The sequence below is a fragment of the Lethenteron reissneri genome, chromosome 66, assembly GCF_015708825.2.
Source record: "Lethenteron reissneri isolate LAM-NWPU_2019-01 chromosome 66, ASM1570882v1, whole genome shotgun sequence".
NCBI lineage: Eukaryota > Metazoa > Chordata > Hyperoartia > Petromyzontiformes > Petromyzontidae > Lethenteron > Lethenteron reissneri.
This window is the reverse complement of record NC_083844.1, coordinates 740,423-755,997: the sequence shown is the minus strand read 5'-3', so window position 1 is coordinate 755,997 and position 15,575 is coordinate 740,423. Positions and strand designations below refer to the sequence as shown.

Below are 15,575 nucleotides of genomic sequence, written 5' to 3'. Positions count from 1 at the left end.
AGAAGTCAAGGTCATGTGAGCCCACTGAATTATAACAATGGTCTGCCACGGCTGAGGTGTTCGTTCTACCGTGTTAGTAATTATAATGATGAGACCAAAACGTCGTAGCAGCGTGGCATGCATGGACCGCCATGGTGGCGAGATGTTAACTCCCTCTCATGGTCTACAGGAGGTCGTGGGTTCGATGGAGACCCTGACGATGCCTGTCATATATCTGGAGTCTGCGTGTGTCTCTCCCGGGTGAGATGTTAACTACCTCGCCTAGTCTACAGGAGGTCGTGGTTTCGATGCCGACGCTGACGAAGCCTGTCATATATCTGGAGTCTGCGTGTGTCTCTCCCCGGTGAGATGTGAATTCCCTTTCCTGGTCTACAGGAGGTCGTGTGTTCGATCCTGACCCTGACGCCTGCTGTGTATTTGGAGTTTGCATGTTCACTCTCCCCGTGGTCGCGATGGTTTTTCTCCTGGTCCTCCGGGTTTTCGCTCCACATGTAGAATCAACATCACGCGTTTAACGTATTTGATAATATTTAATCATTGTCTTTGAAACTGATTGGTCTACCCCAGAGACAGCCTTCTTCATGGCCTAGTCTCACCAGTGTCAGACCAGAGAACAACACCAAAAGGCGACCGGTACAAAGACAATGCAGTGTCAAGAGCATCTATAGCTCGGGGTGAGCAGCTATATCATGGGACCTTTTTGCCAGAATCAAAGTATGAAAAATAAGAATCGGTTTTACCCTTTCTGGCAATAAAACAGGAGGCGATAATATGTTCAAACACCAGATAGATTATTCCTTTTGCAAGGAATCAAGTTACTGCATTAACCACGCGTACTTGTGGTGATCACGCAAACAAACACGCTCTGATAATAATCACATCGTCAGGACTGTGTTACGAGGACCCGGTGTGTTGCTATGCTGCACCGGTGTACCGCCAATACGTACAAATAACAATGACCGACTGCCTTCTTGCGCAGGGATGAACCCGGCCCAGCCCGAGTTCATGCGCGCACGTGGCAAGCGCAGGGTGAGGGGGAATGGAGCGGAGTGCGGGCGGTCGAGCGACTCCGACGAGGAGTGGACGGGGAGGAGGAAGAGGAAGGAGGTGGCGATGCACGGAGGACGAAGAGGTGGAGGCAAACGTAAAAGGGCGCTTGCAGACCGTGCAGAGACCCCCTGTAGACTCACACAGAGACCCCCTGTAGACTCACACAGAGACCCCCTGTAGACTCACGCAGAGACCCCTGTAGACTCACACAGACAACCCCTGGAGACTGACGCAGAGACCCTCTGTAGATTCACGCAGAGACCCTCTGTAGACTCACACAGAGACCCCTGTAGACTCACTCAGAGACACCCTGTAGACTCACGCAGAGACCCCCTGTAGACTCACACAGAAACCCCTGTAGACTCGCACAGAGACCCCCTGTAGACTCACGCAGAGACCCCCTGTAGACTCACGCAGAGACCCCCTGTAGACTCGCACGGAGACCCCCTGTAGATTTCGATTTAAAGCTTTCGTGACTGCAGGGATTCATCTTCTTGGTTCTTTCGGTAAAGTCACGTAGAAGGGAAGTAATAAAATAATAAAATAAAACATAATAAAATAAAATAATTCTCACGACGTTTCGGCTACAACGCAAGCAGCCGTCTTCAGGTGAAGAATGAGACACTGCCAAGCTAGGAGCTTATATATAATTCGTTTCGCATTAGAAGAAGTTACAGCAGCAGATGTTAGTGTAAATGCGTTTGGTATTACCTTAGAGGTCGCGGCATCTCTTCAGAAAGGTGAGAGACTCGATTAGCTGAGCCTTCTTATCACGGAGCTTGTTGAAGGATCTCAAAGTTATGTGGAAACCCTCCCCGTAGAGGCGGTTAAATTTCGATTTAAAGCTTTCGTGACTGCTGGGTTTCATCTTCTTGGTTCTTTCGGTAAAGTCACATAGAAGGGAAGTAATAAAATCATAAAAATAAAACATAATAAAATAAAATAATTCTCACGACGTTTCGGCTGCGTGCGTGCGTGTGTTCACGTGTGTTCACGTGTGATCACGTGTGTGCATGTGTTCACGTGTGTGCGTGTGCTCACGCAGGAGGAGGCAAGGGGCTGCTTCACGCTGGGCCACCGTGGGAGAGTCGCACGCGAGGGCAGCTCCCAGCAAGCGCAAGGTCTCTGTGCACAGCGCACGGCACTCCTCTCGTTACAGCTGCTGCTGCTGCTGTTGTCTTTAGTTTGTTGTCCTTCCGCCGCACCTCCCATTAGCGAGGTTGGCTACGTACGGTTACAAAGAAATTCAACATACATACAGTGAGGGAAAAAAGTATTTGATCTCCTGCTGATTTTGTACGTTTGCCCACCTGACAAATAAATGATCAGTGTATAATTTTAATGGTAGGTTTATTTGAACAGTGAGAGACAGAATAACAACAACAAAATCCAGAAAAACGCATGTAAATTTTTTTATAAATTGATTTGCATTTTAATGAGGGAAATAAGTATTTGACCCCTCTGCAAAACATGACAGTACTTGGTGGCAAAACCCTTGTTGGCAATCACAGAGGTCAGACGTTTCTTGTAGTTGGCCACCAGGTTTGCACACATCTCAGGAGGGATTTTGTCCCACTCCTCTTTGCAGATCTTCTCCAAGTCATTAAGGTTTCGAGGCTGACGTTTGGCAACTCGAACCTTCAGCTCCCTCCATAGATTTTCTATGGGATTAAGGTCTGGAGACTGGCTAGGCCACTCCAGGACCTTAATGTGCTTCTTCTTGAGCCACTCCTTGTTGCCTTGGCTGTGTGTTTTGGGTCATTGTCATGCTAGAATACCCATCCACGACCCATTTTCAATGCGCTGGCTGAGGGAAGGAGGTTCTCACCCAAGATTTGACGGTACATGGCCCCGTCCATCGTCCCTTTGATGCGGTGAAGTTGTCCTGTCCCCTTATCAGAAAAACAACCCCAAAGCATAATGTTTCCACCTCCATGTTTGACGGTGGGGATGGTGTTCTTGGGGTCATAGGCAGCATTCCTCCTCCTCCAAACAGGGCGAGTTGAGTTGATGCCAAAGAGCTCCATTTTGGTCTCATCTGACCACAACACTTTCACCCAGTTGTCCTCTGAATCATTCAGATGTTCATTGGCAAACTTCAGACGGGCATGTATATGTGCTTTCTTGAGCAGGGGGACCTTGCGGGCGCTACAGGATTTCAGTCCTTCACAGCGTAGTGTGTTACCAACTGTTTTCTTGGTGACTATGGTCCCAGCTGCCTTGAGATCATTGACAAGATCCTCCCGTGTAGTTCTGGGCTGATTCCTCACCGTTCTCATGATCATTGCAACTCCACGAGGTGACATCTTGCATGGAGCCCCAGGCCGAGGGAGTATGACAGTTCTTTTGTGTTTCTTCCATTTGCGAATAATCACACCAATTGTTGTCACGTTCTCACCAAGCTGCTTGGCAATGGCCTTGTAGCCCATTCCAGTCTTGTGTAGGTCTACAATCTTGTCCCTGACATCCTTGGAGAGCTCTTTGGTCTTGGCCATGGTGGAGAGTTTGGAATCTAATTGATTGTTTCTGTGAACAGGTGTCTTTTATACAGGTACAAGCTGAGATTAGGAGCACTCCCTTTAAGAGTGTGCTCCTAATCTCAGCTCGTTACCTGTATAAAAGACACCTGGGAGCCAGAAATCTTTATGATTGAGAGGGGGTCAAATACGTATTTCCCTCATTAAAATGCAATTCACTTGATAACATTTTGACATGCGTTTTTTTGGATTTTGTTGTTGTTATTCTGTCTCTCACTGTTCAAATAAACCTACCGTTCAAATTATAGACTGATCACTTCTTTGTCAGTGGGCAAACGTACAAAATCAGCAGGGGATCAATACTTTTTTCCCTTACTGTATACTGTACTAGAGGAATCCGATGAGGTGTCAGGGTCGAGATCGAACCCGCGACTTCCTACGTACCAGGCGAGGGAGTTAACATCTCCTACCACCGCTGGTCACCGGCACAAACTTTGCCCCCCTCACCCCACCACCCTCCGCTCAGACTAAAGGCCGGAAGCCCTGGAGTACGTGTGGAGCATCTTGCAGGGCGTGGAGGAGGAGCAGCAGCAGCAGGAGGAGGAGTCCAGGGGATTTGAGCTGAGGGAGGGTGCACAAGGCCAGGATGGCGATGTTCATGCTGGAGCGCAGAGCTACCGCCTGCAAAGAGGCCCTGAGGGTGGCGCTCCAGAGGATACATGGAGGTGCGTAGCCTGCAGCGGTGATTTATATTCACAATCGCAACTCCACGCTCCCCTCTATTCTCACTGGAACTCCACGCTCCCCTCTATTCTCACCGGAACTCCACACTCCTCCTCTATTCTCACCAGAACTCCACACTCCCCTCTATTCCCACCAGAACTCCACACTCCCCTCTAATTCCACCAGAACTCCACACTCCCCTCTATTCCCACCAGAACTCCACCCTCCCCTCTATTCTCACCGAACTCCACACTCTCCTCTATTCCCACCAGAACTCCACGCTCCCCTCTATTCTCACCGAACTCCACACTCCCCTCTATTCCCACTGGAACTCCACGCTCCCCTCTATTCTCACCGGAACTCCACACTCCCCTCTATTCCCACCAAACTCCACACTCCCCTCTATTCTCACCAGAACTCCACACTCCCCTCTATTCCCCACGGAACTCCACACTCCCCTCATTCCCACCGGAACTCCACACTCCCCTCTATTCCCATCGGAACTCCACAATCCCCTTTATTCCCACCGGAACTCCACACTCCCCCTCTCTTCCCACCAGAACTCCACACTCCACTCCCCTCTATTCTCACCGAGACTCCACACTCCCCTCTATCTCACCGAACATCCACACTCCCCTCTATTCTCACCAGAACTCCCACACTCCCTCTATTCCACCAGAACTCCACACTCCCCTCTATTCTCACCCGGAACTCCACACTCTCCTCTATTCCCACCAGAACTCCACGCTCCCCTCTATTCTCACCGGAACTCCACCACACTCCCTCTATTCCACCTGGAACTCCACGCTCCCCTCTATTCTCACCGGAACTCCACACTCCCCTCTATTCCCACCAGAACTCCACACTCCACGCCCTCTATTCTCCACCAGAACTCCACACTCCCCTCTATTCCACCGGAACTCCACACTCCCCTCTATTCCCACCGGAACTCCAGCAACGCCCCTCTATTCCATCGGAACTCAACAATCCCCTTTATTCCACCAGGAACTCCACACTCCCCTCTCTCCCACCAGAACTCCACACTCCCCTCTATTCTCACCGGAACTCCCACTCCCCTCTATTCCCACCGGAACTCCACACTCCCCTCTATTCTCACCGGAACTCCACACTCCCCTCTATTCCCACCGAACTCCACACTCCCTCTATTCTCACCAGAACTCCACACTCCCCTCTATTCTCACCGAACTTCCACACTCCCCTCTATTCCCACCGGATAACTCACACTCCCCTCTATTCCACCGGAACTCCACACTCCCCTCTATTCCCACCGAACTCCACACTCCCCTCTATTCTCACCGAACTCCACACTCCCCTCTATTCCCACCGAACTCCACACTCCCCTCTATTCTCACCGAACTCCCACTCCCCTCTATTCTCCACCGAACTCCACACTCCCCTCTATTCCACCGAACTCCACACTCCCCTCTATTCTCACCAGAACTCCACACTCCCCTCTATTCCACCGGAACTCCACACTCCCCTCTATTCTCACCGGAACTCCACACTCCCCTCTATTCTCACCGAACTCCACACTCCCCTCTATTCTCACCGGAACTCCACACTCCCCTCTATTCTCACCGAACTCCACACTCCCCTCTATTCTCACCAGAACTCCACACTCCCCTCTATTCTCACCGAACTCCACACTCCCCTCTCACCGAACTCCACACTCCCCTCTATTCCCACCGAACTCCACACTCCCCTCTATTCTCACCGGAACTCCACACTCCCCTCTATTCCACCGAACTCCACACTCCCCCTATTCCCACCGGAACTCCACACTCCCCTCTATTCCCCGGAACTCCACACTCCCCTCTATTCTCACCGAACTCCACACTCCCCTCTATTCTCACCGGAACTCCACACTCCCCTCTATTCTCACCAGAACTCCACACTCCCCTCTATTCTCACCGAACTCCACACTCCCTCTATTCTCACCGAACTCCACACTCCCCTCTATTCTCACCAACTCCACACTCCCCTCTATTCTCACCAAACTCCACACTCCCCTCTATTCTCACCGGAATCCACACTCCCCTCTATTCCCCAAACTCCACACTCCCCTCTATTCTCACCGAACTCCACACTCCCCTCTATTCTCACCGGAACTCCACACTCCCCTCTATTCTCACCAGAACTCCACACTCCCCTCTATTCTCACCGGAATCCACACTCCCCTCTATTCTCACCCAACTCCACACTCCCCTCTATTCTCCACCGAACTCCACACTCCCCTCTATTCCACCGGAACTCCACACTCCCCTCTATTCCCACCGAACTCCACACTCCCCTCTATTCTCACCGAACTCCACACTCCCCTCTATTCTCACCAAACTCCACACTCCCCTCTATTCTCACCGAACTCCACACTCCCCTCTATTCCACCAACTCCACACTCCCCTCTATTCTCACCGAACTCCCACTCCCCTCTATTCCCCGAACTCCACACTCCCCTCTATTCTCACCGAACTCCACACTCCCCTCTATTCTCACCGAACTCCACACTCCCCTCTATTCTCACCAGAACTCCACACTCCCCTCTATTCCACCGGAACTCCACACTCCCCTCTATTCTCACCGAACTCCACACTCCCCTCTATTCCCACCAAACTCCACACTCCCCTCTATTCTCACCGGAACTCCACACTCCCCTCTATTCTCCCAGAACTCCACACTCCCCTCTATTCTCACCAACTCCACACTCCCTCTATTCCCACCGGAACTCCACACTCCCCTCTATCTCACCGGAACTCCACACTCCCCTCTATCTCACCGAACTCCACACTCCCCTCTATTCTCACCGAACTCCACACTCCCCTCTATTCCCACCGGAACTCCACACTCCCCTCTATTCTCACCGGAACTCCACACTCCCCTCTATTCTCACCGAACTCCACACTCCCCTCTATTCTCACCAAACTCCACACTCCCCTCTATTCTCACCGGAACTCCACACTCCCCTCTATTCTCACCAACTCCACACTCCCCTCTATTCTCACCAGAACTCCACACTCCCCTCTATTCTCACCGGAACTCCACACTCCCCTCTATTCCACCAGAACTCCACACTCCCCTCTATTCTCACCAAACTCCACACTCCCCTCTATTCCACCGGAACTCCACACTCCCCTCTATTCTCACCAGAACTCCACACTCCCCTCTATTCTCACCAGAACTCCACACTCCCCTCTATTCTCACCGAACTCCACACTCCCCTATTCTCACCGAACTCCACACTCCCCTCTATTCCACCGAACTCCACACTCCCCTCTATTCTCACCGAACTCCACACTCCCCTCTATTCTCACCGAACTCCACACTCCCCTCTATTCTCACCAACTCCACACTCCCCTCTATTCCACCGGAACTCCACACTCCCCTCTATTCTCACCAGAACTCCACACTCCCCTCTATTCTCACCGAACTCCACACTCCCCTCTATTCTCACCAGAACTCCACACTCCCCTCTATTCCACCAACTCCACACTCCCCTCTATTCTCACCGAACTCCACACTCCCCTCTATTCCCACCGAACTCCACACTCCCCTCTATTCTCACCGGAACTCCACACTCCCCTCTATTCCACCGAACTCCACACTCCCCTCTATTCCACCGGAACTCCACACTCCCCTCTATTCTCACCGAACTCCACACTCCCTCTATTCTCACCAGAACTCCACACTCCCCTCTATTCCACCGAACTCCACACTCCCCTCTATTCTCTAATTCTCATCGTACTTCCACACTCACCCCTTCTATTCTCACCAGAACTCCAACACTCCCCTCATCATTCGTCACCGGAACTGCCACAACTTCCCTCTATTCTCATCGGAAACTCCACACTCCCCTATTCTCAACCAGAACTCCACACTCCCCTCTATTCCTCACCGGAACTCCACACTCCCTCTATTCTCACCAGAACTCCACACTCCCCTCTAGTTCTCACCAGAACTCCACAAGCCCCTCTATTCTCATCGGAACTCCACACTCCCTCGATTCTCACCAGAACTCCACACTCCCCTCTATTCTCACCTGGAAACTCCACACTCCCTCTATTCCCACCGGAACTCCAACACTCCCCTATATTCCCACGTACACTCCACACTCCCCTGCTATTCTCACCGTAACATCCACACTCCCCTCTATTCCCACCGGAACTCCACACTCCCCTCTATTCTCACCAGAACCTCCACGCTCCCCTCATATTCCCACCGGACCGCACCCTCGATTCTCACGGAACTCCACACTCCCCTCTATTCTCACCAGAACTCCACACTCCCCTCTATTCCACCGGAACTCCACACTCCCCTCTATTCTCACCAAACTCCACACTCCCCTCTATTCTCACCGAACTCCACACTCCCCTCTATTCTCCACCGGAACTCCACACTCCCCTCTATTCCACCGAACTCCACACTCCCCTCTATTCTCACCAACTCCACACTCCCCTCTATTCTCACCAACTCCACACTCCCCTCTATTCTCACCAAACTCCACACTCCCCTATTCTCACCGGAACTCCACACTCCCCTCTATTCTCACCAACTCCACACTCCCCTCTATTCTCACCGAACTCCACACTCCCCTCTATTCTCACCGAACTCCACACTCCCCTCTATTCTCACCGAACTCCACACTCCCCTCTATTCTCACCGAACTCCACACTCCCCTCTATTCTCACCGGAACTCCACACTCCCCTCTATTCTCACCAAACTCCACACTCCCCTCTATTCTCACCGGAACTCCACTCTCCCCTCTATTCTCACCGGAACTCCATGCTCCCCTCTATTCTCACCGGAACTCCCCAATCTTCTGTTAGTGCTGATGGAAGTCGCCACTGCTGTTGATGCTACTGCTACATGTGCTCCTGTCAGTGCTGCTGCTGGTACTGATGCAGCCTATTAACTAAACGATGTTTATTTTACCAGGGTAAGCCGCACTGAGCTGTGTAGCTGTTTTTCACAAGCGACCTGGCTATCACAAATGAGAGCTCAACGAAGTGACTTATCATCATCATTATCATTACGTGGACATTTATAGCAGCCAAATACTCTCAACGCGTGACGTTTATTCTAAACGTCGAGGGGAAAAACCGGAGGACCCGGAGAAAAATCCACGCAACCACGGGGAGGTATTCGCCATGAAAGTTTGCACACACAAGGAATTTACTATGGCCGGAAGGTGCATACATTCAACACGTAGGAATAAGTGGTATACAGTCTAACTATACTAAAATTACAAAGTCTAACTAATACTAAGGGGCTAAAGTATGTAAAATTGTGAATAAGCGTACAATATAAAATGTAAACTAGCCATAATATACAATCTAAAAATACAAAAAGGGTAATATGTTGTAAACTATACAGTCGGGATGGAACCCACGACCTCCTGTAGACCACGAGAGGTAGTCAACATCTCGCCGTGTTTGCCTGCAGGCTCCTCCGTGCCGCCGGCCTCCGCCCAGGCTGTGGCGGTGTCGCGCAGCGCTCGCTCTCGCAACGGCCTGCGCCCGCGCGAGAGGCAAGTCTACACAGAGGTGGAGGAGCCCCAGGACGACGACTTCTTCTGTGAGACCCCCTGCTCCCTCTCACTCTCTCTCACTTTCTCACTCTCTCTCTCACACTGTCACTTTCTCACACTCTCTCTCACACTGTCACTTTCTCACTCTCTCTCTCACCTGTCACTTTCACACTCTCACTCTCTCTCTCACTTTCTCACACTCTCACTCACACTGTCACTTTCTCACACATTCTCTCACACCGTCACTTTCTCACTCTCTCTCACACACTGTCACTTTCTCAAACTCTCTCTCACACCGTCACTTTCTCACTCTCTCTCACACACTGTCACTTTCTCACACTCTCTCTCACACTGTCACTATCTCACTCTCTCTCTCACACTGTCACTTTCTCACACTCTCTCTCACACTGTCACTTTCTCACAATGTCAGTTTATCACACTCTCACCTATCTATCTCTATTGCTCCCGCGCTCTCACTCGATACGTTCCACCTGCTCCCTCTCACACTCTCCCCCTTTCCTTCCCTCTCACACGCTCCCTTTCTCGTACTCTCACTTACCTCTCTCTCTTTTGCTCCCTCACTCAGGGATGCAGGGAGGGAGCAGGGAGGGTGACAGGGTTTACATCTCCGATGAGCGAGCTAAATAATCTTCTTGGTTCTTTCGGTAAAGTCACGTAGAAAACGTGACTTTACCAAAAGAACCAAGAAGATGAATCCCTGCAGTCACGAAAGCTTTAAATCGAAATTTGACCTAAAGAAGTTCACAATGCAGAGAGGGAGGGAGGGAGGCATCTGTCTGGAGCGCTCCTCACCCTCTCACTCTCTCACAGTGCCACTGCTGCTGCTGCTGTTGCTACTGCGGTTCGCCCTCCTCCCACTGCTGCTGCTGTGGCTCTCAGTCTGCGAGCTGTGCAGGGATTTCTACCTGGCGGAGTGCTCCGTGCACGGCCCGCCAGAGTTCATCGCGGACGCGGCCGTGGCCCCGGGAGTGGCCAACAGGGCCCGGCTCAGCCTGCCCCAGGGCCTCACCGTCGGCGCCTCCTCCATCGCCGGCGCCGGCCTCGGGGTGTGGAGCAACAGGAAGAAGCTGCCCAAGGGGGTGATGTTTGGGCCCTACCAGGGAGAGGTGTCTGAGGAGAACCCCGTGAGCGAGTACTGCTGGCTGGTGAGCTGCTGCTGCTACTGCTGCAGCCTCCTCCTATTCCTACATCATCATCGTGTGTGTGGAGAGGAGGCTCGTGAAGGCGATGCAGAGAAACCCATAGCCTCACACAGTCACCCACAGACTTACACAGAGATCTAGAGACTGGCACAGAGAGACCCAGAGACTCACAGAGACCCATAGACTCACACAGAGACCCATAGACTCGCACAGAAACCCATAGACTCACACAGAGACCCATAGACTCGCACAGAGACCCATAGACTCGCACAGAGACCTATAGACTCGCACAGAGACCCATAGATTCACACAGAGACCCATAGACTCGCACAGAGACCCATAGCCTCACACAGTCACCCACAGACTCACACAGAGACCCAGAGACTGGCACAGAGAGACCCAGAGACTTTGCACAGAGACCCAGAGACTCGCATAGAGAGACCCACAGACTTGCACAGAGACCTAGAGACTTGAACAGAGACCCAGAGACTCACAGTGGGACACACAGACTCACACAGAGACCCAGAGACTCACACAGAGAGACCCAGATACTCACACAGATGCTCAGAGAATCGCACAGAGAGATCCACAGTCTCACACATAGACCCAGAGACTCGCACAGAGACCAAGAGAATCGCACAGAGACCCACAGTCTCACACAGAGACCCAGAGTCGCACAGATACCCTAGAGACTCGCACAGAGACCCATAGACTCGTACAGAGACCTAGAGACTCACCCAAAGACCCCCAGAATCACAGAGAGACCCAAAAATTAACGTAATTATTTGAACTTGTAACACACAGCAAAGACGGTGGTCACCGCATGGCGCGGCGCTTACAGATGCACTTCTGCGGCCGTCTGGAAGGTTCTTCCTTCCAATGTTAGGAAGCCACTGGGAGCTTAGCACTTTAAAATCTTGTAGATTGAAAATGCATTTCTTTAGAACTGCTTTTAGTGTTTAGTTTGTTGTCCTTCCCCCGCACCTCCGATCAGCACGGTTGGCTACGTGCGGTACGAAAGAAGTTCAACTTACAGTCCAACTGACATTAATTATCCGTGGATCTGCTCGTGTGCGTGTGTGTTTCAGATTTACAAAAACAAAAAGGATTGTGAATATGTTGATGCTCAGGATGAATCTAAATCAAACTGGATGAGGTGATTATTGTCTGAAGGACCACTACACAGAGATCAGAACCACTACACACAGAGACCAGAACCACCACACACAGAGACCAGAACCACTACACACAGAGACCAGAACCACTACACACAGAGACCAGAACCACTACACACAGAGACCAGAACCACTACACACAGAGACCAGAACCACTACACACAGAGACAAGAACCACTTCACACAGAGACCAGAACCACTACACACAGAGACCAGAACCACTACACACAGAAACCAGAATCACTACACCCAGAGACCAGAACCACCACACACAGAGACAAGAACCAGCACACACAGACCAGAACCACTACACACAGAGACCAGAAACACCACACACAGAGACCAGAACCACTACACACAGAGACCAGAACCAGCACACACAGAGACCAGAACCACTACACACAGACAAGAACCAGCACACACAGAGACCAGAACCACTACACACAGAGACCAGAACCACCACACACAGAGACCAGAACCACCACACACAGAAACCAGAACCACCACACACAGAGACCAGAACCACCACACACAGAGACAAGAACCACTACACACAGAGACCAGACCCACTACACACAGAGACCAACCCTGGGCCTCCCCTTGGTCGACTCGGCATCAAATGAGCACCCGGTACGGAGCGTGGTTCCAGCCACACCACCCCCACGTAGCGCCCAGTGCCGGCCCTTAATAGGCGCTCGCTAACGGCGCCCACCCCGCCCCCGCGTCTGCCCGCGCAGGTTCGTCAACTGCGCGAGGAATGAGCAGGAGCAGAACCTGGTGGCCTTCCAGCACAGGGGGCAGATTTACTACCGCACGTTCCGTGCCGTGGGGCCCGGCTCTGAGCTGCTGGTCTGGTACGGCGAGGAGTTCGCCCAGGAGCTGGGCATCGCCTGCGAGGCCGGGCCCTCGCGACGCCGCAGCAGCAGCAGCAACGAGATGGCTCCCAGGGCCACCGCCAGAGACCTGCAGCCCGTGCAGCCTCCACCAAGCGAGGAACACCGTGAGCACCGCTCACCAGAGACTCACCACTGCTCACCAGACTATAGCCACCACTCACCAGAGATGATAGCCACCACTCACGAGAGACGATAGCCACCACTCACCAGAGATGATAGCCACCACTCACCAGAGATGATAGCCACCACGCACCAGAAATGATAGCCACCACTCACCAGAGATGGCAGCCACCACTTACGAGAGACGATAGCCACTACTCACCAGAGACGATAGCCACCACTCAGTAGAGATGATAGCTACCACTCACCAGAGATGATAGCCACATCTCACCAGAGATGTGGATGTAGCTACCACTCACCAGAGATGATAGCCACCACTCACTAGAGATGATAGCCACCACTCACCAGAGATGACAGCCACCACTCACCAGAGATGATAGGCACCAGCCACACTGATAAGGTGGAAGTGAGTAACTGGTGTGGTGTGTAGTAGTAAACATCGCCACTGGGGAGACAAAGGCGGCTATGTGTGGTGCTGGCCACCCTCCCACTCGTGTGCCGTGTTGGCTTTCATTGGTGCCCATAACAGCACTTGTCCCAAAAGTATATACAGGCTATATGGGGGTTCTTTGTCTTTGTGTGTATATATAATGGAGCCCACTGCACTACGAACCTGGCCACCTGAGTTTGATTCCCACTCACGGCCAACGTCAGTGGTGAATATTTAGGCCTCCCCTAGGTTGACTCAGCCTCAAATGAGTACCTAGCTTAAACGTGGAAACATCGCCACTGGAGAGACAAAGGCGGTCGGGCCTAGTGTTGGCCACCTACTCCCTCGTGTGCCATGCCGGCCTTCATAGGTACTCGCAAACAGCACTTGCCCAACAGTCTGATATGGCTGTGGGAAACCTTTACCTTTGTGTATACACACACGTGTGCAAGAGTGTTCATGTCTAGATGTTGGTGTGTGCGCGTGTGTCTTGTTCCTCTGGGATGACGCAGGTGGAGTGGGTGTGGAGGTCACAAGGCTGCCGTGTCCTGCCTGCAACCGTCAGTTCATCTGCCGCTCTAGTCTACAACATCACGTGCAGAGGAGACACCCCACTAAGCCCAGTAACAAAAGTCATCAGTGTGACCAATGTCCATACAGCACAGACTACAAGAGTACCTTGAAGAAGCACCAGAGAACACACACGGGAGAGAAGCCGTTCAAGTGCACCGTGTGTAAGAAGGCATTTGCAGACACATCAACTCTTCACAGGCACCAGAGAACACACACGGGAGAGAAGCCGTTCAAGTGCACCGTGTGTGAGAAGGCGTTTGCACGGCTATCAACTCTTCACAGCCACCAGAGAACACACACGAGAGAGAAGCCGTTCAAGTGCACCGTGTGTGAGAATGCGTTTGCACAGCTACCACATCTTCACAGCCACCAGAGAACACACACGGGAGAGAAGCCGTTCAAGTGCACCGTGTGTGAGAAGGCGTTTGCAGACCCATCAACTCTTTGCAGACACCAGAGAACACACACCGGCCAGAATGCATTTTCTCATTCCCGTGGAAACAGAAAAGTCAGCCATCCTGAGCAAAAAGCGCACAGCGCCGAGCTGTGAATTAGTTTTAAACAACAGGCCACGTGATTAGCCGAGGCTGTGCCACTCTTGAAACTGATTTTGAATGTGAACACGGAAACCTACGAACCCTCCTACACCTGCCTCACACTCTGTGGGGGGTGGGAGATTAAACCGACCCGGCCACCCCTAGATTGCAAGTGCGGAGTTCTAGGTCCCAACCACTGCACGTCCCCCCCCCACCCCCATCACCTGGGGGTCCCTGTGTGTGTGAGTGTGCAGAGTCCCCCGTGCAGAGCTGCACTGTTGTTACCCTAGAGGGGGGCACCGCAGGGCGATCCACCTACAGACACCCCAGTCTGCACGTCTCCCGCCGGTCTCCATGCGCACCGCGTGCCGTCTCGTAGCCCTGCCCCGTGCGACGTACGTACAGTACGTACAGTACGTACCCATCCAGCGGTAGACTGAACCGCGGCTGATGACGAAGGTGGCATCCGCTCACAAATCTCCGAACACTCAGTCCAGAGGTCGCAACCGGGTACCCGATACCCGTACCCTACGGTCACTGGTGAGTAACTGTCACTCATTTCCCAACGTCTTGTCTCTTCTCACAATTCAAGTTCCTAGAATCAACCCACCCGCGCCTGCAACATGGCTTCACCCCAGAGGTCGCAATCAGGTACCCGATACCGGGTACGGGTACCTGTTTACGACGCTGGTGCGGCCAGGTACGGGTAAGGAATCAAAACCCGTTTGCGACCTCTGACTCAGTACCGTAGCCCCGAGCCATCGCTTGTGCGCTATTCACTTTGCTGCTGAGAGGAAAGCTACGGGGTGGAGGTGGGGGGGTTGCTATGAGAGGACATCTGTGGAACGGCTGGAGATCTGCGAAGAAGAGCTTCATAGCTCATCGGATT

The 15,575-nt window shown here is 52.3% G+C and overlaps 1 protein-coding gene across 1 annotated transcript; it reads left to right on the top strand.

The window, feature by feature from the left end:
* Positions 1-981: 981 nt before the first annotated feature.
* LOC133359902 (histone-lysine N-methyltransferase PRDM9-like) lies at positions 982-15,532 on the top strand. The gene is made up of 8 exons (XM_061578462.1): positions 982-1,107; positions 2,096-2,166; positions 4,061-4,158; positions 9,709-9,840; positions 10,694-10,959; positions 12,045-12,112; positions 12,869-13,131; positions 14,090-15,532. Exons 1-8 carry the CDS (start codon positions 982-984, stop codon positions 14,698-14,700), a joined length of 1,635 nt encoding a protein of 544 aa, XP_061434446.1. The 3' UTR covers positions 14,701-15,532.
* The last annotated feature ends 43 nt before the right edge of the window (positions 15,533-15,575 follow it).

Excerpts from the sequence above, each read along its gene's own strand:
- LOC133359902 (XM_061578462.1), top strand. The coding sequence starts at position 982 with ATGAACCCGGCCCAGCCCGAGTTCATGCGCGCACGTGGCAAGCGCAGG. Across the intron at positions 1,108-2,095 it reads GGAGGAGGAAGAGGAAGGAG|GAGGAGGCAAGGGGCTGCTT; the intron begins GTGGCGATGCAC and ends GTGCTCACGCAG. Across the intron at positions 10,960-12,044 it reads TGAGCGAGTACTGCTGGCTG|ATTTACAAAAACAAAAAGGA; the intron begins GTGAGCTGCTGC and ends TGTGTGTTTCAG.